The 26,351-nt window shown below is 41.0% G+C and overlaps 1 protein-coding gene and 1 long non-coding RNA gene across 3 annotated transcripts; one reads left to right on the plus strand and one right to left on the minus strand.

Moving 5' to 3' along the window:
* The first annotated feature begins 247 nt into the window (after nucleotides 1–247).
* LOC145799078 (uncharacterized) lies at nucleotides 248–8,204 on the plus strand. 2 transcript variants are annotated; one of them, XR_014341076.1, is made up of 7 exons: nucleotides 248–658; nucleotides 2,621–2,677; nucleotides 3,712–3,786; nucleotides 7,454–7,494; nucleotides 7,666–7,711; nucleotides 7,919–7,996; nucleotides 8,088–8,204. It is a non-coding gene; the product is annotated as an uncharacterized LOC145799078 (long non-coding RNA). The 2 variants fall into 2 exon arrangements; XR_014341077.1 differs by lacking the exon at nucleotides 7,454–7,494.
* Nucleotides 8,205–24,563: 16,359 nt separating this feature from the next.
* Nucleotides 24,564–25,700, minus strand: LOC145799079 (uncharacterized). The gene is made up of 3 exons (XM_082888643.1): nucleotides 25,435–25,700; nucleotides 25,254–25,352; nucleotides 24,564–25,043 (listed from the first exon to the last, which is right to left on the minus strand). Exons 1-3 carry the CDS (start codon nucleotides 25,693–25,695, stop codon nucleotides 24,624–24,626), a joined length of 780 nt encoding a protein of 259 aa, XP_082744769.1. The 5' UTR covers nucleotides 25,696–25,700; the 3' UTR covers nucleotides 24,564–24,623.
* Between the last annotated feature and the right edge of the window lie 651 nt (nucleotides 25,701–26,351).

A 26,351-nucleotide genomic window follows, 5' to 3' on the forward strand; every position in this document is an offset into this window, starting at 1 on the left:
TGCCTTGTGAATTTGCTTAATTTTTTTTTTTAATTTTAAAAAAGAAGTATTTGGAAAAGTGGAAGAAATTGGAGGCTTAGTGGATCTGAAGATTCTTTTTTTTTTTTTTTTTTTTTTTTTTTAATTTTTAATAGGGGTTAGCCCCAGCTAGGCCATTTATTTACCTAATACCAACTCAAACTAGTATCACTGATGTTATATATATATATATAGATATATCTATATAACATGGAAGCTCAAATTTTTACTCCTGATGGGACTTTTGTCCCTTTGTCAATACATGGACCATTAGATTGAATTCAATCCAATGGCTTACAACGTTTTGAACACACACAATACATATCTCTTTGTCAATACAGATCCCCTCTCTCTCTCTCTCACACACACACACACACACTCCCCTTTCAAATTTTGAAAACACACGCTCAGAATCTCTCTCTCTACATCACTCTCTTCATCTTCTCTCTTCCCCCATCCCTCTGAACCGCCACAATAAACCCATCTCAATCCCTTTGAACTGCCCCAAAATTCTTTAACTTCGCCGGTGGCTGAATCCGATCTCTACAACTAGCGTGGCTCTGGCACAGAGGTAAAGAATTTCTCCCAATCATCCAAAAACCAGAGTCAGATCTGTGAACCCTCCTCCAAATCCACAAAGGTAAAGAATTTTATTTGTTGTTTAATCATTTATAAATTTATTGATTTTCTTAGTTGTTTTCTCTCATAAAAATCAAGAGCTCTGGTTTTTGGAGGAGGGTTCACAGATTTTTTGTATAGGTGTTAAACCCTTAATTTGTTAAAAAACCAGAGTTTTGTATCATCCAAAAACCAGAGTCACAGTTTTTGGATAGGTGTTAGATCAAGAGCTCTACAACTAGACAGTTTTTTGTTTTGGTAGGGAAGGTTTGCTTTCTTTTTTTTTTTTTAATTTCTGTTCTAGGTTAGACAGTTTTTAAACCCTTAATTTTTTCATCTTATTTTTTGTTCATCTTTTTCTTCTTATAAAATGACTAAATAAGTCATGTATTGCAAGTGTTTGATAGAATGACCCAATAAAATTTAACAGTAATTTCATTTCAAAATGCCCAAATTTTGGTCGCCTTAGAGTGCTTTTATTTAATCAAAAAAGAGTGGGTTGGAACAACATGTTCGCATGTTAATGATATGAAAGAAAGTGGAATGGTTTCATAATAATTTGATTTTTTAATTCTGCGTTATTAAAGATTGGACTTTTTCTCACTTCCTTCTGGACATGTTGATTACTACTTGCATATTTTGAAAGCCATGACGTATTTGTGATGTCTATTAGAATATGTTTGAATCTCGCATTTTTTTGTGTGTGTGTTGGTATTTTGATGAATTAAAAGACTCTTTCGATGAATTATAAGTTGAAATTAAAACTATTAAGGGTTGATGTCAGAACTAAGTGGCTTTCTTCCAAAATCTTGATCCTGATTTCATTAGAAAAACTTGGTTAACTGTTAATCTCCTTAAAATTGCAAAAATCTTGATCTAACACCATGTAGTAATGATTAAAAGGATTATGTATTGTTGTGTACTGAAAATCTATGATAGCATGTTTTTCTCAACTATTAGGGATGTATCTTTATGTTTATAAACAACTTGAACACTTGGGACATTTATCTTTTAACCCTTTTAGAATGTTGAATGATTTGGGTATTTGGTTCATTACTGAATAATTGTGTTTTTTGTTTTTTGCTACTATTTTCTTTTCTCTTATTTCTTTCCTTTCTTTTTTGTTTTTTCATTTTTTTCTATTTTTTTGTTAAAAACATTATTTTTTTCACCGAAAATAATTGAATGTTGTTAGGTTGACAATTGATATAGTTTTAACAGTGATTGATGTATCAAGTCTGTCTAACAACTTGAAACTTGCTTTTCTTAGGAGAGGATAAAAGAAAATGTTCCATTTGTATGTATGAGTATGACTCTGGCATACAACTCCTGACCTGAGATTTGTCTATATATCTATATATATGATTTAACAGTATATATATGGATGTATAAATATGTCTATGAAGCCATGTCTAACAAAACCTGTGCTAATTAATTAACAAATTGAAGTGGGTTTCTGCTTTCTAGGCAACCAAACAAAAGGGCATTTTTTTTTATATAAAAAAATGAAAAATTGGAAGAAGAAAATAAACATACCTTCTTTTGCCTCTTAGGGCATGTTTTTTGTGTTGAATGAGTTTATTTTTTGTATTAGTTTTTGACTTTTTATCTAATGTTTCAAATTTAACCAATATAGATAGGAATTAAATTATTATTTTTTTTAACTGCCAGAACCGGACCGAAGTCTGTCCCCGGCCAGAGCGTCACTGTCCCCGGACCGAAGTTTGTATGTATTTGTGTGTATAATATATATAATTTGCATTTTGGATGTATATATATGCATATGTGTATATATGTATGTATATATATATATGTAAAAATTTAAAATAACTCTTCTTGCTATGGTTAATTTGTGTATATGTGTATGTATATATATGTATACATATGTCCCATCTGGTATGTATATATCCAACACTATGTATGTATATATATGTGCATACCAAAACAGTTTAAAATATGTATTGTTGCCTGTTCTTCCATTCAGGAACAAGGTATTGTTGCCTGGTGCAATTATTCAGATTCGCTACACCTCACCCAGCAGGTATATTTACTTTCCCTTGCTTAAACCCCCAATTTATTTTCCCTTTGATTTTCTCAGGAAAAAAATGTATTCTGGATTTAATTCTTCTGGAATTTGCTTGGTTTGGGTAAAACTATTGGAAAAGTGGAAAACTTTAGTTGTATTTTTTCGTTTGTTATTTTATAGGAATTTTCGTTTGTGAATTGGGTCTAATTGGTATAGGGAATTAGAAAGTGAGATTTGATTCCCAATTTGTTGGAATTGGAATTGTGATGGGATATGAGTGCAATTTCTTTTCTTTGCTTTGTATTATAAGTGGAATCTTGGTATTATAAACGTTTAACCCCTAATGTTTCTCAAGAATGTTTCTCAAGAACAGTTAACTCCTAATATTTAAACATTTAACATTTAACTCCTAATATTTAAAATAACTCTTCTTGATATGGTTAATTTGAAACATTTCAAATTAATTTCCTAAGAAACATTTCCTATTTGAATGAGTTATATTATAAACATGTTAACATCTCAAAACTGTTCTTGAGAAACATTTCAAAACTCTGCTTGATAAAAGCACACCCTCTCAAGAAGAGTTAACATTTCAAAACTCTTCTTCAAATGTTTCTCAAGAACAGTTTCCTCTAAAAAAATGTTTCCTGTTTTGAAACATTTGAATGAGTTATGTTATAAACATTTCCTGCATATATATATGCTTTTATCAAGAAGAGTTATATAATTTCCTGTTTCTCTTAATCTGATATGGTTAGTTTGAAATGTTTTCTTTTTTACATGGTTTTGATTTATGAAATGGGTTTGATTATTCAAAAGCTAATATGTATTTATTTGTGTGTATTATATATATAATTTTGAACACACACCCTCTGTTTTTGTCTCTTTGTCAAAATGTCTGAAAATTTAATATGATGGCTCTGTTTTTGAAAACACACCCTCTCTCTCTCTCACACACGTACTCCTCTCATCTCTTTCAAATTTTCTTTGGGAAAACACTATGTTGTGTTTGGCAAATTAACAATTTTCTTTACATTTGTTGCTTTTAGAACTTCAGGATTCAGTACAACTTTTTCCTCACAGCTCTTCATACCTTTCGCTTGAATCCTCTCCTTCTCTTATCTGTAAGATCTCTTTCTCTCTCTCTCTCTCTCTCTCTCTCTCTCTCACACACACACACACACACACACACACACACATCTTGCACGGATTGAAACATTAGCTAAAAAGTTTTTTTGGTCCCCTGTGACTCTTTATTGAAACACCCATTATTCATCTTCTTGATGTAAAATTTTTTGTTATTGCTCACTTTTTCAAATTATGTTTGTTGTAGTTGGTAATTATCCTCTGAACCAATATGATATTCTTGATGCTGTGGCTTTAATTTGTGATAATTTGTGAAAGTTTCTTAGACCTATCTTTAATTATCTTTTGAACCAATAGTTGGTAAAATAAACATCTATAGTGGCAGATAAACATCTATTGTGGAAACATCATCCAATGGGTTTGATTCTTTAATGAGAAATGGGTGTTGATTTTCTATGGTTTTGAAAAGCTTTTGATTGATAAAATCATTGGAACGAAGACTTAAGTGGGTCTTTCTGAGTAGAGAATTCTAATTTTACATAACGAAACAGAGGGTGTTTTTTTTTTTTAAAAAAAAATGGAAATTGGAAGAAGAAAAGAAACATACATTTTTTGTGGTGGATGGGTTTATTTTTTGTGGGTTGAGAAAAGAATGGGTTGGTTTTTTGTATTAATTTTTGACTTTTTAGCTAATGCTTCAAATTTAACCAATATAGATAGGTGTTAAATTAATCTTTTATTTTTATTTTTATTTTTATATATGATTATGGATGTATATGTATCTATGACACTTGAATGACACTTAGGGCATGTTTGATTGGTAGTATTAGTGGTACTATTTTATTAACCTGTTAATCAAACAAGGCCTTAGTTTGAGTTTTGTTTATTGCATAAAACACATGTTTATTAGTTTGTATAGCATTTTGATAACATTCGAATTTATTAGTTTGTAACATTCGATAACACTTGAATTTTATTAGTTAGTAAAATTAATCTATTAGGACTTAAATTAATCTATTATTAGTTTGAATTTTATTAATTTTATTAGGAGTTAAATTAATTTTACAGATGTGGTAAGTATGGAAATCTAAACCACATTTCATATTTTTCTATTTCAACGAAAAGGCCCTTATAGAATTCATGAGTTAATTTTTTAAATTCATACTGTGGTATCGTACTGTTTGATTTCTTAAATTCATAATTTGGTTTGAATTTGTGGTATTATATACTGTTCAAGTTTTAATAAATCCAAAATTTTTGTGTCAAACAGTTTTTGGGGATTAATTAATAAATCGGACAGTTTTTGGCCAATAAAGGGTTGTTTTTGGCCAATAATAGCCTCCATATGTGTTTGTGTTTGTGTTTCTAAGGATTTGGAAAATATTTTATCCTATTTGGTAATAAACCTAGGGAATCTTTTATTTTATTTTATTTTATTTATCAGCTCAAGAAATCGTACAGTATCACTACATTTTTTATTTTTAAAACAGTTTGGTTTGTATACACTGTATTGGTTTCATGTCTTAGATGTGTTCCAGTTCTTACCTTTTCTATAAGATGTGTTCCAGGTCTTAGATAGCATCAATTGGATCTCAAGTTCTAAAATTAATTAGCTTCACTACAAGAATTCACCCAATTTTGATTTGAGTCTGATTGTGTTTGGAAGTGCCATTAAGACTTACGGTAAATATAACATATCTTTTGGGATTGGCTTTATTTATTGTTATTCATGGTTAAGACGTTTTCCTATGCTAAACATATGACATGTTTGGGGATTTATATGGTTTCAATGCCTAAAGCAGTGTATCATAACTTTTCTTAAATTGAGGAAGCAAAAAATAAATTAAGGTTATGGAAGAAAAAAAAATTTAAGTAAACCAATTTATTTTTTATCTTTTCCGCTTCTTTTTTGTTTTTTCTCACAAAAATGAAACAATCTTGGAAAGTCAATTCTTATATCTTTTAAGGTTATTTTCTTATGTACATTGAAATATTTCTTTATCATATCTATCTTTTGTGAAAAAAAAGTTAGCTTAGTTATATCTTGGAGACATTTTAGTGGTTGACCACCTAGTGGATGAATTATTTTTTATGAAATTATTTGTTGGCTTTTTGACTTTAGCAGTTGACTTTAGTGGTTCATTTTGTTCGCTTTAGGTGCAGAAGTATATATTTTCACCCTTTGCTAATACATATATGTCTACTCATTTGCACCCTTTGCTAAGAAAAATGGTAACATTCATTAATATTTTCTTTTGCTGTTGTTTGGAGTCAAATTGTGTTACCAATCCCTGAAAATGTCCTCATACAGACAGATTTATTTTTTATTTATTTAATGTTTGGAGTGAAATTATTATTTTAAAACTATGTAGATGTACAAAGCTTTTGTTATTTGTTAATTTTAATAAATAGATTCTTGGAAGCAAAGTACTAAGTGATTGATGTGTTTTATTGATAGTTTCCGTTGGAAACACAACTCATTTTGATAAATTGTTTAATTTTAGTAAAATTTGGTGGCGGAAAATGATTGGTAGGTTATTAGTTTGGCATCTGCATATCTATGTGATTTTTTATTAATTTCTTGAATGAGCTCAATACAATTCAGTAGAGCTTAAGCCATCGATATGTTTGATTCCTAACAATAATGTAGGAGCCATTGATATATTAAGTATCTATTGATTGCTTCGTTCAGTTTGACATGTTAAGTATCTATTTAATATTTATTTAGTTAAGTTCACTTTTGTATTACAGGTTTTGATAATATTAAGCCGCATCAACCTCTAAAATTGCCAGCCATTTTTTATATTTATATAGATTTACAGTCTAAATGTGTTGAGATATAGTGGGATTTAATTTTATGATAATGTGTTTCACATATAATGTGTTCAATATGTTCCGAATAATGGGACTCAAATATAATGATAATGTGTTTCAAATATAATTTTAAGTTTCGAGTTATCTTCTACTGTCCATAACTTGCTGTTGAGTGGATGGAGCTCTCAACTTTGCTAAATAAACTTTCAATAGGCTTTGATAGTCAAATATGCCGGTTTTTTGACTTTTTTTGGTCCTTACTTTGCTGGTTTTTGGATTTTCTGGGTGTTTGATTATTGAAAAAAATAGAGGATAATTTCATGGCTTCTGAAATTGTGAGATTGGGGTGGTTGAGTTTGACTTTATTAAATTACAGAGGATAATTTCATAGCTTCTGAAATTGTGAGATTGAGTTTGTCCAATTCAGGTGCAACAATATATATTTGTTGACTTTACTACTACACATGTTTCGACTCATTTGCACCCTTTGCCAAGTTGGGATGATGTGGCATCTTGGACAATTTTAATATTTATTAATTTGTAAGAAAAATAGTAAGATTCATTACTACTTTCTTTTGATGTTGTTTGGATTCAGATTGTGTTACCAATACCTAAAAATGTTTGGAGTTAAATTATTATTTTGAAACTGTGGATTTATTGCAAATCTTTTATTATTTGTTAATTTCAAAAAATACATTCTTGGAAACACAACTCATTTTGGTGGCGGAAAATGATTGTTGGGTTATTAGTTTGTCATTTTTTTTTTTCCAGTGTGATTTTTTATTAATTCCTTGAATGAGATATTTTATCATATGAATTAACTGTGGATTTCAAAATGATTAATGATTTTTTATTAGTTTGTCATATGAATTAGCTTTATAAATTTTGTAGTTCCATTTAAACCTCTTCAACAAAGCCTAAGCCATCGATAGGTTTGATTCCATTTAAGTATCTATTGATTGCTTCGTTTGGTTTCACTTGGTGAATTAAAATAACTTTTGTATTTACATAAGTTATGTATTCCAAAACCTTTACAGGTTAACTTTTGTATTATGTATTATTGGATTAATATGTATTTATTGAAGTCAACTTTTGTATTACAGATTTTGGCAATACTAAGCTGGAATGACCTCTAACATTATGGATAATGTAAGTTGTCTTTTTTAAAAAAACTGGTACATAGATTTTAAAAAAACTTTTGTATTATAGGTTCTGATTATAAAAAAAAAAATTTCTCATTTTTTACAGCTAGATGGAGACTTACAACGAACTGTAATATTCATTCCCTTTACTCATCATCTTATAAAATTTCATTTTGTGTACATATCAACTACTTATTTGTTTTTGTATATATAGGTTCAGTTTTTTCAACAAAGAAATGTCGGTGTAGTGATTCGTGATGAGCATGATTTCAATGTCGTTCGTATTTCTAATGTCAACCCAAAAATCACTTTCTTATCATTTTTTTTTAAATTTTTATTTCTTATACTTTGGTTATTTCTTAGACTTTGGTTATTTTTTAAAGGCAATGGAAAAGGAAAATGCAAAGGCAATGTCGAAAGGAAAAGAAAAGGTGTCTTATGCTTCCAAGGGCAAGGGAAAGGAAAATGCATGTCCAACGGTATAGTTCTTAATGGTTTTTTTTTTTTTTTAAAATTGTTAGTTTTTGTATGTTTGTATTTTAAGACATAATTGTATATCGAATTGTTTATTTTAAGCAATAAACAATTGTTTATTTTAAGCCATAATTGTAGAGTGTTTTTGAAAATGCTTGTCCAATTATTTATTTTAAACCATAATTGTATTTTTATCTTTTAAACTGTGCACTTTTTTAAGTGTCTCCTGTATATATGTGTAAATCTGCACCACTTTTCAATGTAAGTGGGTGAAAATTTTAAGATAAAGAGATAAAGAGAGGAGGGAGAAAATGGGCAACAATTTTTTTTTTCTAGCTATGTGAATGGGGATACTTTATGATGTTCATAAGTTGGCCAAACATTTGTTTGTTTGTATACCAAAACCACACAATTTATTATATAGATTATAAATGACAAAGGTGACTGATTTCAAGGGCAAGTGAAAGGAAAATGCATGTTTAGCGGTATGGTTGTTATTAATTTTTGTAGAGTTTTTTTAGTTTTTATTTTTATATCTTCATATATTGTATTTTATTTAGCCATAATTGTATTTCATTTTTAAAACTATGTACATTTTTTAGTGTCTCCTGTATATTCTTAAGAAGAAATAAATATATAGGGGATACTTTATGAAGGAATATATAGTGAGAAAGGAATATATAGTGTCTCCTGTAAGTGCATGCGCCCTACAAGAAAAGGAAATTTTTTTTTATGAAGCTTATCTGCTGATCGAACATTTGTTCATCACTGTTACAAAACCACACAATCTGCTGGTTGAACGTTTATTATTCTCATAAGTTGGTCGAACATTTGTTCATTAGTGTAACAAAACCACACATTTTATTATTATTATAAAACTATGGGTAGTCATGGGCAAGAGCATAATACATTTTCTCTAAATTCTTGGTATTTTTTTTAGATAGTGGAAAATGGTACTTGATAATATTTGCATTTTAAGCATCCAATGATTTAATATTCATATTTTAGGGACCCAATGGTTATGTTATATCAAGAGCTGTATTAGCTTAACGTGCACGACGAGAACGTGAAAGAAATGAAAATGCATGCTCTGCATATCAATCGGGACAACGCTTACGACAAGAACGATAGAGATTAGGAGCATATGTTAAAGACTTTCCTTCATTAACATCGAGTCGTCGCAGTCATGCTTGCCTAGAACAGGGTACAAAGACACTTGTGAATACTTCGTTGGCACAAAAACGAACCATGGTTACATAGGCATCCACATGTTCGTTCTCTATGGAAAGTACATCTCTAGCTCGGAATTGGTAAAACATGTTTAATTCTTTAAATAATACTCTTACTTTTACATGTGTATAAATTTTAATTTATGCACAATAAATATTTGTAGGCCTAATGCTACAGTCACATTTCTTCAAGAGGATATATGTACAGATGATGAATTAGAAGATATGACTATAAGTACTGCGATTAATACTCAATCACACATGAATTCATATCGTCATTCTCTCGGCAAGATGGATGTGTTATGTCCTTACTGTTCAGCCTTACATTGGATGGACGAAAAATTAGCACAATCATCTCGAAAGCGTCCCCTATTTGGAACTTGCTGTTCAAAAGGAAAGACTAGGCTACCTCTGCTTATGACACCCCCTCCACCGCTTCAAGCATTATATGATGGGGATGATGATCAAGCAAGATCGTTTCGACGTTATACTCAAGTATACAATGCAGCCAATGCTTTTACAAGTCTTGGTGCTACATTGGATCCAAGAGTACTAAGGGGAAACGGCCCTAAACCATTTATTATCCATGGGGAATTGCGACATTGTAGACACCCCATTTTTGACCGACCTTAAGACTCAGACGTCACCGATTAAGCGCTTGGTGATGTTGCATAATGTGCTTGTTCAGAAGTTTCAGAGTCGCGGCTGTGAGCCCTGCCTCCGGACTTCCAAACCCTTTTCTGCGCCTTGTCTCGGTTTGCGAACCAGACTCGGTTTTCTCCGTTTCTTTTCCTGAGGGGAGGGAGAGGTCCCGTAGACCATCTCTCAATGTCCGTAGGCTACATTTGGTGGCCGTAGGCCATTTTGCCCATTTCGGAGTCCGGTTCCCGGTTTTCGGAGCCGTCAGGCCGTGTGCCTCGGTTCGGGACCGCTTAACCATCTCCTATTGCTCTGATTTTTGGCATACATCCTATTTCATCCATTTTGAGGGACACTGGGGGCTGAGAAACCCACTTCGAGGTCAAATACAATTTTCGGTGCTTAACAGCCCATTTCCGGGACCCCGAACTGCGTGTTTTGGCTCCGGAACATTCATTTTGCAACGGTTTTCGCTCATTTTTGGCAAGTACCTCTGTTTTATCACAGGGAAGGTCACTGAAGGGTGGGAGGCCAGCAATTGTTGCAGCAGCCAGTTATCTCTCCTCCCGAGCCTCCCGGCGCCCGTTTTTCGCACTTCCGGGCTAATGTTGAATACCTTAGAGCTAGCGTTGCCAACTTTCGATCACATATCTGTGATCTACACATCTGAGAGGCCCCTAAAAGTTCATGGCCGGCCATTAAGGTCACCTGACCCTTTTGACCCCCTCTTTCCGAGCCACTGTTGAACCCCTTGGGCCCACTTTCTTGGAATTTCAATTACATGGTTGTGTTGTACACACAAAGGCCTACCTCCCCAATACCTGGCCGGCCAGAAAAGATGGTTGACCCTTTTGACCCCTAGCCGGCCGGCTAGGGGGTGTGGCCGGCCGGCCACCTTCAGCAAAAGTGAGCGGCCGGCCGTGCTCTCCTCACTGTGCCCCTTCCAGCTGTGAGGCAATATCCCCCAGATATTTTCTGTATCCGGGGGATATTTTGGGAGAGAGTTTTGCTCTCCTTTGCACCCCCCTTTTACACCCCCTTTCTTGACCTTATAACCAGCTGAGGGCCTTCTTCTTGAGGGTTAGAAAATTTGATCTTAAAAGCTCCATAGCCAACTCCATCTTCATCTTCTTCAATTCTTCAAAAACCCTAAGTCCATTAACCTCCATTCCTTCTATACCACCAAGCTCTACCACCACTATCTCATTTCCAGCAGCTAGGAAGGGTTCTTGAAGGCCAAAGGAGCAGCAAATCCATCCAAGAAGCAACCAAAGTCTAGATCTTCAAGGGTAAGTTACACTTTGATCCTTTTGACCCTTTCCTTTGATCTATTTCTAAGCCTCATTTCTTTTTGGTTTCAAGCTTCGGTCCTAACTGAAAAGGGCCATATTTTGAGCTCATCTTCACTTCTCATTAAGGGCTCAACCTTGTTTGAGCCCTCCATAATATACTTGCTTCATTGACCATGTTGTATGTCATGATTTTGTATGCTTTTTTTGACCTATGAGAAATTTATTTTCGAGCATGTTGTAAATTGATATAAGGCTTATTTTGAGCCCCTCTTCAACATTGGAGAAGGGCTCAACATTGTTTGGTGTTTCCATGTGACACTTGTAGTTCAATCTCTCATTTGGCCCCATTTTTTGTATAAATTGATAGCCCTCTTTGCTTCTGTTTTTGGACCTTGGTCCGAACTGAAAGTGGCCTTATTTTGGCCTATACTTCATGTTTCATTCACACCTTTTTTCTGTTTGGTGATTATTTTATATACTTCATGTTATAGCACCTTTTGAGCCTTGTTTTGCATCACATTTTTAGCATGATTGTATACTGATTTGAGGTCTGCCATACACTGTAAATATTCATATTTTTGGTTCATCTTCAATGTTATAGAAGGAAATTTTTCAGTTTGAGTTTTGCTTATACCACTTGTTTCATTACCTCTCTTTTGGCCCCTATTCTTGCATGCTATGTTTCCCTTATCTACGCTTGCTGTTTGGCCATGTTTATAACTGTGAAAGTGCGTCTTTTGGGACTGTCTAGCTTCTGTCTTTGCATTGCATGTCCATATTGTGCATGTTTGGCATGGCTATAGGCCATTTCGGGTGCTTAATGTTGCATTTCGGGACAATTTCGTGCATTCGGTATCATTTCGCTACATTTCGGGACTGTTTTTCCCCACATTTTGTTGCTGAAATTCGGTTAGTGTGCTTGCATATCATTTTTGTCATTTTCCATGTCATTTGCATTGCGTATGCATTGCCTCGGTTTGCGTACCCGTGTGCACGCATTTCGAGGCACTTCATTTTCTGCCATCGGCATCCGATGTGAGTGTGGCTGAGGCTCACTCATGTTGGTGTAAGCCCATTTGTCATTTCCATGTCATTTTATCACTGTCTCGGTTTGCGTGCCCGTGTGCACGTACTTCGAGGCATCTCATTTCCATCATTCTGTCATCGCCTCGGTTTGCGTGCCCGTGTGCACGTACTTCGAGGCATCTCATTTCCATCATTCTGTCATCGCCTCGGTTTGCGTGCCCGTGTGCACGTACTTCGAGGCATCTCATTTTCATTGCATTTATCATTGCCTCGGTTTGCGTGCCCGTGTGCACGTACTTCGAGGCATCTCATTTCTATCATTCTGTCATCGCCTCGGTTTGCGTGCCCGCGTGCACGCATTTCGAGGCATCTCATTTTCATTGCATTTATCATTGCCTCGATTTGCGTGCCCGTGTGCACGTACTTCGAGGCATCTCATTTTCATTGTATCTGCCATCGCCTCGGTTTGCGTGCCCGTGTGCACGCATTTCGAGGCATCTCATTTTTAGCATTGTGTATGTTAGGATCGCATCTTAGTTACATTTCATGCATATCATGCGTATTGCATCGTGTCCGGAATAGGGGTTAGCCCGGACACGGGAAACGAGGTACATTTCGTACTCCGAGTGACGGAGTGTGTCTCAATTCCCCAGTCACCGACACTTCGGATTATCCATGATGGAGTTAGGTTTTAGCGGTAGTTTCATGTGCATTCATCCTATATTGAGTTATGCATTTCGATTCCTCGGCCATCATGCCTCGGTTTGTGCGATTGGTGGCACGAGGATCGAGACATGCATATATCTGTGCAAATACATTGCTATGCCCCTTTCCTGCTCTCTGTTGCAGCAAAATCAGGAATCAACAACTTTTCGGGACTTGGCGCGCATTTCAAGGATAGGTGTAAACAGAGGCTAATTGGGGCATTCCGGTGGATTTCCGCGCAAGACAATCCGGATATGCATCATCCATCAGAAGCAAGGCAGTCCCTGGCTTGCACGCCAGTTTATTTGCTTTCTAGTTAATTCATTAGTTAGAATTCTGTAATATTCTTTTATTCGGGACTGTAATATTCGGACTGTATTATTTATTTGGACCCTCCGAGTGAGGGCATAACTGTAATAAGTGTGCGTGAGTGTGTTGTATGTCTTCCAACCCCACGTCTTTCTCCCTTTTATTTATCCGCTTATGATGGTTAGATTAGGGCATATTTAAATTAGCATACAGTATGACAGCATGTCTACATCATTCATCTGTTTTGCATGCACCGGGCTCGGCGCATCATACTAACTGCATCGTACTTTCAATACCAAATTGAATACATGTTAGTTGTAGCATTTCATATGCCATCTTAGAATAGCCGAGCCTACTATAGTTGCATTTTGCATGTGTTGCATTAGGCATTTCTGTACACTTAGGATCATGCATGATTTCTAATATAGTTTCTATTTTGGCTTGGAGTACCCGGTAAGTTTTATGCTTTAGCATCCTTGCATGCGTGTGAGTGTTGCCATGAATAGCATGCTTACCATGAGGCTACGTGCTTATCTGATATATCTGCCTGAATGCCTGTGGGTGAAGGTTGGGTTATGTGAATTGGAATGAATCATCAAAATGTTTCAAACCTACCTACGGGTAGCAAACCATTTTCAAAAAGCAAACATGAAATGTTTTGTTCCAATTCGGACGACCCGGTCTATACTTATATGCTGTGAGCATCACATAGTAACCTAGGCTAATAACCGGATTAAGAACTCACAATGTTTTCAAAAATTGATATCATGGTTAGTAGAGGCCGGTCTATGACCGGGCGAGCGGGGGTGCTCACGAAGTGACCTTCCCCAATCGTACCCAAGTTCCCGAGCCGAGGCAACTTTGGTGATGACGGACACGTGGCCTTTTGGCACCGAGTCAGGGTTTCCTAAATTTCCCAAAATAAAATATTTAGGTGGCGACTCTGTATCTGGCAAAGCAGTCCATGTTTGGCACTTCTTTCAAAAATCAGTTTTCCTAAAACGATTTGCCGGATTTGGACTCTTTGGTTCAGATTTAGAACCGTGACAACAAAAGTCGAGTCCGAGCTGTAGCGAGATCCCCCCGCGGGCTTGTTACAGTTTCTGGCGACTCTGCTGGGGATTTAGAGAACTTGACTCGAACTCATGATATCTGTTTTTGACTACACTTGTGTGATTCTTTGCATTGCATTTGCATTGGTGCGCCTAGGACACCGTGTTTGCCATCTGCTATTCCTGAACGGTTTGCCGGAGGCTTGTCTTGTCAAGGCATGACCATAAGGCTGACCGGTTGTGGGCTCTGCCAGTATGGGAACACAAACCCCGGTTTTACCGGGGCACCCTCTTTGACCATTCGACCTAGTGCATATTCGGATCCATAGTGACCATTCTAAATTAGGACAGGTTGCTTACCCGTTTATAGGTTGTTTGAAACCGCTGCGTACATAGTGAAACCCTAGCTCCTGACAAAATAGGACAGGGAAACCCTACCCCAAACATAGGGGTGTTTTGGCTCTCACTTATCTGTTATGTGCTTAGGAGTGCGTCTCTACAGGGAATGCATGTATCAGCATATGGGTTTGGGCAACAGGCCTGCGGGCATCAATTCAGTATTGTCAGTATCAGGCCTGCGGGCATCAGATCAGTATACAAGTTTGAGTACCGAGCCTGCGGGCATCAGTTCAGCATTGTGGGTATCAGACCTGCGAGCATCAGCCAGTATTTGAGAATCAGGTATCTGCGGGTATCAGATTCAGTGTTAGGGGACAGTGATACAGGGATAATAACCAGTGTTTGAGGACAGTATGTTGTTCAGCTTTTTGACTGTGTGCCCGACTGCGTGTCATGCATTTTATTTTAAGCTGTTGCGCTGTCCATTCATCTGTTTATTTATTTCCTTTTCGCTTTATTTATCTTTTGCTAGGTCAGTTTTAGCACGATTGCTTCCGACCCAACAGGCATTCCCCAAGCACCTTGGACGCGAGGTCGTCGACTCCACCGATCTGAGGATCTAATCGACGGACAGCCAGTGTTCCATTCTTTACCCCCTGTTACAAGAAGGAAACAAAGGAAGCGCAGTACATCTGAATTGAGAGCACCAGAACAGTGGTATCCCCCACCAGTGGACAGTTGGACTGAGATCCCCCTTGAGACAAATCTGTCAGTAGTTCAGACAAATCAAAACAGTATGACGGCACCAACAGGAATTGAGGAGATGATGCGCCAAATGCAAGAAACTATGCAGGCCATGCAGCAAGATGCCGTTCGCCGGGATGAACTCGCTAAGCAACAGTCTGAAATTATGACCCATCAGGCTGAGCTGATTACCAGACTGCAACAGCAGAATGAGGCATCTGCTTCGCAACAAGTCCCTCCCCCGGCAAGGGCCCCATTACCCGAGAAGGCTCCTGTTATTCAAGACGTCCCTCCCAACACCCCGAATACTGTACCGGCTGTCCAAATTTTGCAAGAGGACACAAGTCTTCCAACGGGGCCTGTCCCGCCCCCAATTCCACCACAACTGTCCAAGGCTCATACATCCAATCACCCGGACTCTCCATCCGAGGACGAGGTTGATCCTACGGCTCTGAAATTGAGCAAATTGGAGAAACTCTTTAAGAAATCCCAAGGGGCTAAGGCTATGCCGGATATCGGAGATGGATATACCGAGGAGGCCGTGACACTCCCCGATAGGTTCAAAATGCCACAAATAGACCGTTTTGACGGGACTGGTGACCCCATGGTCCATATCCGACTGTTTGCGGATGTCTTGCGGCCAATGGGCCTAACACGACAACAAAAGCTCTCACTATTCGGCCGAACCCTGTCAGGTGTGGCCTCCCATTGGTACGCAAGATTATCGGATGAGGTGAAAAAGAATTGGGACGAGATGGCTGAGGCCTTTGTCACACAATATTCATACAACACACAGATCGAGATCACAACCCGTGATCTTGAAACAACGAGGCAAGAGCCCAAGGAATCTTTCTCGGACTTTGTGATCCGATGGAGGGCAAAAGCGTCGACGATGACCTTAAGGCCCACTGACAGGGATCAAATTCGGATGATTGTGCGCAATCTCCACCCCAAGTTAATGCAAAGAATGATTGTGGTCCCCTTCCCTACTTTCGCAGATTTACATGATATGGGGGTGCAAATAGAAGATGCTATGAGGCAAGGACTGCTTGACCAGGACAGAGAACAACCGAGGAGGACCTTCAATCGCAACAACAACGCAGGCCCGAGCGGCGCTGCAAATACGAGAGCCTCGGAAGTTGGTATGGTCACCACCACTCCCCCTCCCCCTCCAAGACCCACGACTGCCACACCATTCTCCGGCGCGTCCGGAAGCAACTCACAAAACAGCCGATTCCAACCCCGAGGCCAAAGAACCTTTACTCCACTATATATGCCTCTGACCAAAGTTCTAGGAATACTGATCAGAAAGAATCATTTGAAACCCCTGGAACCAAAGCCGTTACCAAATCCACTCCCCCCCTCATATGACTCGTCAAAATACTGTGCATACCACCAACAACACGGTCATGACACCGACCGTTGTTACAGACTGCGTCATGAGATCCAAGATCTTATTGACAAACAGGTGATCGCACCTCCCGACCAACCCAATGTTACGACCAACCCTCTCCCATCACATAACCAAGCTCCTCCTCCCAAAAGAATTAACTTTATCCAGACTGGGGTCGCATCTTACGATCCTAGCATCTACATTACTCCCACCCACCTACCCAAGCCAGAGGTGCTCCTCCCCGATTGCACTGACTTCTTGTGCATGGTGGACACCTCCAAAACCCAACCAGAACCGATGGTGGTGACCGTCGAAGGCAGGGCAGGGCAGATTTTGGGAGAGACCGAGTCTGTTGAATCTGGGACTGGGCAGAGTTTCGCTGAGAGAGCTTATGATCCGAGCAGGCACATCCTATCAACGAGCCGAAGTGGGCTAATTGTAGAATTTCCCGAGACAGGAGAATTGTGCATGATCCGAGAGGATGGATCTAGGCTATGGGCAGATGAGCCGACAACCATAGAAGAGGACTTTGCTAACTTGCAATTTCGCGATGATCAGGAGTTGGAGGACGCGTCCATTAACTGGAATGATTATGAGGGATCAGAGGAGGCCACTGGATGGCTTGAAGATCAACCGGATGCAGTGGGGGAAGCCCAACCAGAACAGAGCCCGGCGGGGGCAGAAACATCACTTGTGACCGGAACGGCCGAAAATCAAGTTGTACCGCCGGAGAGCGCCGGTGTTAAGAATTCCGCTCAGGACATGGGCATTACGGATGTGGGAACTGTTGAACAAACAACTGTACTGACGCAGTTGGAACAAGCAAAGTTTGAGGAAGCTGAGAGAGCCAGAAAGGCGAAGGGCCCTGAGGGGACCGGAAGTGCTGTGTGCACAAAGACAGACAACGCTGCGAGCATTTGGACAGAGAGCACTGAAAGTGCGAGTAGACTGGAGCCGGACAGATGTCTGTTGGCTGCCAGCGGAATGTGGTGGGAAGATGACGATTTGTGTCTTGCCCACACCGATGAAGACTGGGGAAATGGCCAACCAGATGATACTTGGTATCTTGATGAAGTGGACCACATGACAAGAAGTGGGCGGTACTTCAAGCCCCCACACTTAGACCAACCCGAAGCATCTGGGAAAGACAGAGAAGTAGAGAGACAGAAGGAGAAGCAGATTGAAGACGAGGCTGTGTTGAAACAATTAAAGAAAATACAAGCAGACATCTCCATCTGGGGACTGCTAATGGCATCACGAGTGCACAGGGAAGCTGTCCTATCTGCCATGGACAAGTCGAAACTTTCTATAGACACCACGCCCGAACAGCTGGTTGGGCTGGTTTTTCCGGGAGGAGGTTCCCCGGCATTAACTTTTTCAGACAAGGAGCTACCGCCTGAGGGCGCAAATCATAATAAGCCTCTCTACATCTCTGTGGAATGTAGAGATAAGTGGATACCGGTGGTACTTGTTGATACCGGGTCTGCGATTAACGTCTGCCCGACCAGAACGGCATATGCAATCGGGTTGAAGCCTGTAGATTTCGTCCCAACCACCCAAGTGATCAGGGCATATGACAATACCAGCAGAGAGGTGATGGGGACTGTTAAAATTCAAACTAAGGTTGGTCCAGGACAACACAGTATCGAATTTCATATTTTGGACGTTCCCGCAACCTTTAACTTACTTTTGGGGCGACCGTGGTTGCACCAGGTCAAAGCAGTCTCCTCCACCCTTCATCAAATGCTGAAATACCCTCACGGGAAAGGGGTAGCAATCGTTTTTGGAAATTCATCGATCCATCCCCCGCCAGAGGTGTCTACACCCGTCTTGGAGATCGAACACGGCACGGAGGATGTGTTTTTGTCGGGGTTCACTTTGGCCGAAGCTCAAGTAGTGCAGAATGTCATGGCTGCGAATGAGGGCATGTATGTTAGTGCATAATCCATATACCTCATGAACAAGCTAAAACATACCCCTGGGATGGGATTAGGGAGAAGCGGCCGGAAGGGCGTCTCAGTGTTGGCCGAAGTGCCACACAACCCCCACGCCTTTGGACTGGGTTATCTGCCCACCAAGGAAGATTGGGTGAGGAAAGGGAAAGAAATGGCCGGAAGGGCCAGAGCAAAGAAGGCCGGGAAGCCATTTGATTTAATGCACAGGCCCATCTGGGGTACCCTGAACGGACGTTTCGTCCGGGAGGGGGAAGATTTTCCATTCTGCGGCTTCCCGGAGCCATGGCTAAACGCAAAGGGGAAGCGCGTGCCTGGTTTTGAAATCTTCTTCGACATACAATTATCTGGGGATGACGTTGCCGAGGCGCAGACAGACCCACCAACCGGGGTTGAGCAATGTAAAGCAGTGGATCCCGAGAGTACAGAGCTGGAAATGGGGGTAGCACTGGCGAGTCTACTATCAGATCCTCCGATCAGCCAAGAGTGCTTGGGGGATAACTCTTCGGTTTCTGTGATTGGAGATGAAATAGCCGCGGGCTTTCCAGCGCCGATCTTGGATGCATCTATCGCACCTTCTCTCATCTGGCAGTATGAAGAAGGCTTTTTATCTAGCAGTTCCGGGTCAGGTAGTGAGCCGGAATCTGATTCTACCGAATCTTCTGCGTCGGAATCAGATTCCAGCTCAACTGAGTCTGAGTCCGGTATTCCTGGGGGTGATAACCCGGATACCACAGTCCTGTCTAAGTCGTCTTTTTCATTTTCTTTTGAGTCTGTTGTAACAGAGGAATCTGACGGCTTGGAAGTATTTAATGAGAATGATGCGGATGTGGTTTCCGAGTATTTTTCTGTGCCTTTGATTTATTGCTTAAATCAGGATTTTCAAAATTTTGATGAAAATAGTGAGGAAGAAATTCCTCCAGTTTTGCAACGATTAATTGATCAAGAGCAGGAAAGATTTGTTAAACCTTTAATCGATGAAATCACTTCTGTGAATATTGGTACTGAGAAGGACCCGCGGCTGGTCCAGATCGGGTCCACGTTGTCTTCAGAGGAGCGCGAGCGCTTAGTCGCTTTATTAAAGGATTTCAAAGATGTTTTCGCGTGGTCCTATGAAGACATGCCTGGAATCGATCCTGAGATTGTACAGCACCGGATCCCTCTTGATCCAGAGGCCCGCCCTGTCAAACAGAAACTCAGAAGGATTCGCCCGGACTGGGCCCTCAAGATTAAGGAAGAGGTCACCAAACAAATTGACGCAGGGTTCCTGTTGGTGTCTGAATATCCAACTTGGTTGGCCAACATAGTCCCGGTGCCAAAGAAGGACGGCAGAATTCGGGTCTGTGTAGACTTCAGGGATTTGAACAAGGCCAGTCCGAAGGACGACTTCCCCTTGCCGCACATCGATGAATTGGTGGATTTCACGGCAGGACACGCCTTGCTTTCGTTTATGGATGGTTTCTCAGGCTACAATCAGATAGTAATGGCACCCGAAGACCGAGAGAAGACTGCGTTCACTACCCCGTGGGGGACATATTGTTATCGAGTGATGCCATTCGGTTTGAAAAATGCTGGAGCTACGTATCAACGGGCAGCAACTACAATATTACATGATATGATCCATAAGGAGGTCGAAGTGTACGTGGACGACATGATTGTCAAGTCCAAAGATAGAGAGGGCCACTACACCGCCTTACAAAAATTCTTTCAAAGGATCAAAGAGTTTCGGCTGCGACTGAACCCCCAGAAATGCACGTTTGGTGTTACAGCAGGGAAGATGTTAGGGTTTCTGATCACACAAAGGGGCATCGAGGTCGACCCTTCCAAAATCAAGGCCATCTTAGAAATGCCACCACCAAGGACTGAAAAGGAGGTGCGAGGCTTTCTAGGTAAAGTGCAATTCATAAGGCGGTTTATTTCTAAACTAACCTTGACTTGTGAACCACTTTTTGGTCTCTTGAAGAAAGGAAAGAAATTCCAATGGGACGGCCGATGTCAAGCAGCTTTTGAGCAGATCAAAGAGTACCTACAGAACCCACCCGTGTTGTCACCGCTAGAGCCGGGGAGACCGTTGATACTATACCTTTCAGTAACTGAGACCACCATGGGTTGCATGCTTGCGCAGGAATCAGAAGACAAAGTAGAAAGAGCCATCTACTATCTGAGCAAAAAGATGTTGGATTACGAGACCCGCTATACACCGCTGGAGAAGGCTTGTTTGGCCTTGGTATGGGCAACCAGGAAGCTGCGGCACTACCTGTTAGCCCACTCTGTAATGTTGGTTTCGCGTTTGGATCCCATCAAATATCTTTTCGAGAAACCAGCACTTACAGGTAGGCTAGCTCGTTGGCTGCTGTTGCTCTCCGAATTTGATTTGAAGTATGTGACGCGCAAGTCAGTAAAAGGCAGAGCGGTAGCGGAGTTCCTTGCCGACCACCCGGTTGAGGGGGATGAAGCGGTTGAGTATCTATTCCCAGATGAAGCCATTCTGCACGTCGAAGATGAAACTTGGACAATGTACTTTGACGGAGCGTCAAACCAGTATGGGTATGGGATAGGGGTGTTGCTGATAGCGCCTGATGATTCCCGTATTCCTTTAGCATTCAAGCTCCGGTTCAAAGTTTCCAACAATGAAGCAGAGTATGAGGCATGTATTGCTGGCCTAGAAGCAGCCCTAGAACTAGGGGCGAGACGAGTGGACGTCATTGGGGACTCGAACCTCGTTGTGTCTCAAGCAAAAGGAGATTGGAAGGTCAAAGAGGAAAGGATGATAACCTACCACCAAACCTTGGATTTGTTAATTCCTCGGTTTGAGAAGCTAAATTTCACCCACCTCGTAAGAGAGAACAACAGGTTTGCAGATTCATTAGCAACTCTATCTTCTATGATAGACATCCCGTCCGGAGTCTGGATGCGTCCAGTCATTATTGATCAGAAGTTTGCGCCAGCGTACGAGTCGATTTCCGCCATAGATGAGGTTCAAGACGGCAACCCCTGGTACTACGACATCTGGAACTTCTTGGAAAAGGAGATATATCCACTAGGGGCAAATGCCAAGGATAAGAGGGCTGTCAGAAGAATGGCTGCTCAGTTCGTTATCTGCGGGGGAAAGCTGTACAAAAGGGGTCATCTGGGAATGCATAAGCTCTGCGTAGAAGCTGAAGAGTCAAAACGCCTGATGGAAGCCATCCATGGGGGGGAGTGCGGTGCACACATGAATGGAGTAATGTTGGCCAGAAAGATCCTCAGACAGGGCTACTACTGGTCAACCATGGAGGAGGATTGCATTGGTTTTGTTCGGCGATGCCACAAATGTCAAATTCATGCAAATCGCATGAACATCCCACCGTCAAAACTATACAACATGACTTCGCCGTGGCCTTTTTCAGTCTGGGGAATTGATGTGATCGGAGCTGTTACCCCGAAGGGGTCAAACGGGCATGAGTTTATCCTGGTAGCGATAGATTATTTTACAAAGTGGGTCGAGGCCCAATCATACGCAGTGTTGAAGGCGTCGCATGTCGCAAAGTTCATCAGGAACAACATCATCTGTCGCTACGGGGTGCCAAACGAAATAATTTCAGACAATGGTTCCCACTTCAAGAAAGAAGTGATAGACTTGTTGGAGAAATACAATGTGGCTTTCCATAAGTCCTCTACATACAGGCCGCAGACCAACGGAGCGGTTGAGGCCGCCAACAAGAATATCAAGCATATACTACAGAAGATGGTGGAAACCTATCGAGATTGGCCAGACAAGCTGCCATTTGCTCTGTGGGGCTACAGGACTTCAATCAGAACTTCTACTGGAGCAACTCCATATTCATTGGTCTATGGAATGGAGGCTGTTCTACCCATTGAGATTGAGGTCCCATCATTACGAGTATTGGCTGAATGCCAGATAGCCGAAGCAGATTGGCAGCAAAGCAGATTCGAAGAACTCATGCTTTTTGATGAAAGAAGACTGAAAGCACTGTACCACATCCAAGGCTATCAACGCAGAATTGCCCGGGCTTTCAACAAGAAGGTTAAGTCCAGGAATCTGAAAGAGGGAGATTTGGTACTCAAAGACAACCGAGCTCCCATCCACGACCCAAGGGGCAAGTTCAAACCCAATTGGACTGGTCCTTATATCATCAAAGCTATCTGGTCAGGTGGGGCTGCGGTTCTGATGGATCTAGATGGCTTGGAGTTCTCACAACCGATCAATATGGACAAGTTAAAGAAATACTATCCTTGAGAGGCTCGCTAGGCCGAAAACCCGAAAGGGCGACCTAGGCAAGATTCAGAGCACAAAAAAAATTAGAAAATATAAAAACTGAGCTCGCAAGGTTGAAAACCCGCAAAGGGCGGCCTTGGCAAAAGTTAGAGCGCAAAAGGAGAGTGAAAATACTCGAGCGAACCTAAGCCTGAACTACGTAAGACTTGATTCCCATCTTTGGGATACGTAGGCAGCTTCGTCTTGAAGTTCAGTCATAAACTTTTCCCCGATCAACTTTGTCCAATTCGATCATCTCAGTCATCTTTATCTATCAGCGTTTACCGTGATCTCCGGTACAGTGCTGTTCAAACTAGGGGCAACTTTCCGTTGCCGCGACGGTGCAGAGTTACTCAGACAAGGGGCAACTTTCCGTTGCTTTGGAGTGCCGCATTGTTCTTCAGACTAGGGGCAACTTTCCAGTTGCAAGGATCTGGGGTTGTGTATCTCAGTGACAGATTTTCGGCATGTCCAGTTCTGATCCACATCGAAAATGGTTTTGAAAAGTTTTAATAAAAGTTGACTTTGTTCAAATCAATCTTTTTATGACTTAGACCATTTTTGGACCAAAAGTGGAAAATTTTCAGTACCATAACTTTCAATTTCATTGATTTCAAAATAGAGTTCTCCTGCTCTTGCATTACAATCGAGGTTGCTTTTTAGTACAATCATAAAGAAAACTTGAAAATACTAATAAGCAATAAATTTGGGGCATAGTTGAATCAAGTATCTCTATGTCCCACTCCAGAGTTGGACGGGATATCTGATGCCAAGCTGGGCCCAACTTGTACCTCCTTTTTTGAGCCAATCCACATATTCATCTAACAAAGTGCAACTGAAGGTTGAAACAGGGGCCAGAAACTCTCTAGTCCTCCATGCCGTGGCATATCTCTGGCCGGCCAGCTCCCATGGATGACTGGCAATGTTGCAGTGTGTCCCCTCGGCCTTGTCTTGCTCTTCGAAGGAGAACTCCAAGCATTACCATACAACAGGAGAGCCGAAGGCCTTCATTTCAGACGCGTTCCGATGCCCAGATCGTCAGAAGTACACCTTTTGTTTTTGAGCTTTTTGCTTATCGAGTTGTTGTACTTTGTTTATCGAGTTGTTTGTCGAGCGGACGTGTTTTGTGTTTTGAGTCCTTGCTCTCTGTTTAAGCAAATTTTGTTAAAGTCTTGTTTGTTTGCATTGTTGCTTTTTGCTTATCGAGTTGTAAACTTGCTAAAGATTCTGTTATATCTTAGTAAGTTGGGTTGTTTAGTTTGTTGCGTCGGTTCACTACCTGATTTGGTGATTACAATGCGCATTACCATTCAAATTCATTTCTTGTGCAAAACAAATTGATGCGATACGATGCTAAAAGTACAAACACCTTTCCAAAAGCTATTTCATTTCATCATGCATTACAACAAATAAAGGTACAAGTTTTACAAAAATAAAACCGCCTAACAATGTGCAAAGTGCTACAAACTACTAGTAAAAAGAAAAATAAAGCATGGAAATAGCAGCATCAAAATCCTCGGGAGCGGGAACGAGAAGCACGCCTAGTCCTCTTTTGCGGGACAACCTCCACACCATCGTCAGAGTCGGAGCTGTCATCCTCAGGATCCTCCTCAGCCTCGCCTCTGTTCCCCGAGCCAAAACCGGAGCCTCCCTCCTCAACAGATGTCTCGAACTGGCGGTCGGTAGCCTCCTCCTCCTCCTCCTCCTCATCAGGCTCCACCTCCACGACGTGAGCCCTGCGCCTGCGGACCGGTCCTCCTCGAGCTCCTCGATAAGGCCTAGATGGCCCGGCTCCTCGGGAAGGCCGAGATGGCCCCTCCCCCTGATAAGGCCCGGATGGCCCAGCTCCCTGATAAGGCCCGGATGGCCCAGCTCCCCAATGAGGCCCAGGTGGCCTGGCCTGCGGCTGACCGGACCATGTAGGCATCTGAAAACGAGGAGTTCAAATCAAATACATCAGTCCAAATATGTACATCGGATACAGATACGAGCAAAAGCTACATGAAGTGGGTGCGTGTAAATACAGTGTACAAGTGAGGTGTGTGTCAGATGTGCTCTACACAAGTAGTCTATCAATGCAGTAGAAATCAGCATGTCATCAGAAGTATGATAAATGCCAGGAAAAACTGAAGGGTACCTGAATGCCCGCAACAGACAACTGTGCCTCCCTGCGTAGGACCATGCCCTCGAGTGTGGCCACCAGCTCAACCATCTCCTCCATGTACCCTCGCGATGGCTGCAAAAATGAGTTCATAATCATCAGTGAACAAATGAGTATTTAAACATCTGAAATGATGAATGACGAAAGTGGAGCGTACCGGCGGTGAGTCCGGATCAATGGCATATCGATCACTGGGCATCCGAGGCTCTAGTGGAACTGGAATCGGAGAGCTAGTCCCATACTGCCACGCCATCAACTCAGTAGGCATATCTGGCCATCCCAGATGAGGATGAATCGACGGGTTCGGAGGAAACGGTCTACTCCCACCTCTAGATGCGCCAGCCCTGCTAGAAGAAGGGATGTCTGTAGCCCGAGCCTGAGCCTGATCCGAGGATGACATACCGGCAGGTCTCATCATCGGAATACGAGCCTCTGTCAGTGGAGGCATCAAATATATGTGACGATAGGTGGCGTAGTCCCCCTCCGCAACATATAACAAAGCATCGCTGCCTAGCATGGCGCCGACTACCTCTGAGTAAGAGAGCCTGTCAGCGGTCCGCATACTAGCCGGAGGTACTGCGGGAACATCCTGGGAAAGATACCCCCGTACCTGGCACAGAAAGCGCTCCCCCAGGAACCAGACTCTGCCAACTGGCCCTTCGAGCAGGACCCTATACCGGGAGATGCCTGATGCTCCGGTATACTGAAGTAGGAGATCATCACCCAGAGGTGCCCAAGGCTGCCAAGTAATCTGCGGATGATAAATGTATAAACCAATCAGAAAACGAGAATATACAGAGCAAATCAAAGATGAAAATGAAAAGAACTGAAAGTTCTGAAATACCTCTGAGTGTCGCACAGTGTCGAAGTACTGTCGCAGGCGAACCAGGGTCTCTCGAGGCCTCGCCCGGTGCGGGCCCTCAAAAATCAATGAATATGGGGTCACGGGAATCCCCACCACCTCCAGCACTGGGGCTAACGATGGGAAATATACATAAGCCCATAGCTGAGAAAAGCAGTGCAGAATGTAAATACGAAATGCTGAGAGCAAAATGCAGACTGTAAAAGTACGCT

This window comes from Camellia sinensis, chromosome 9 (assembly GCF_055761805.1).
Source record: "Camellia sinensis isolate YWXY chromosome 9, ASM5576180v1, whole genome shotgun sequence".
Lineage (NCBI taxonomy): Eukaryota > Viridiplantae > Streptophyta > Magnoliopsida > Ericales > Theaceae > Camellia > Camellia sinensis.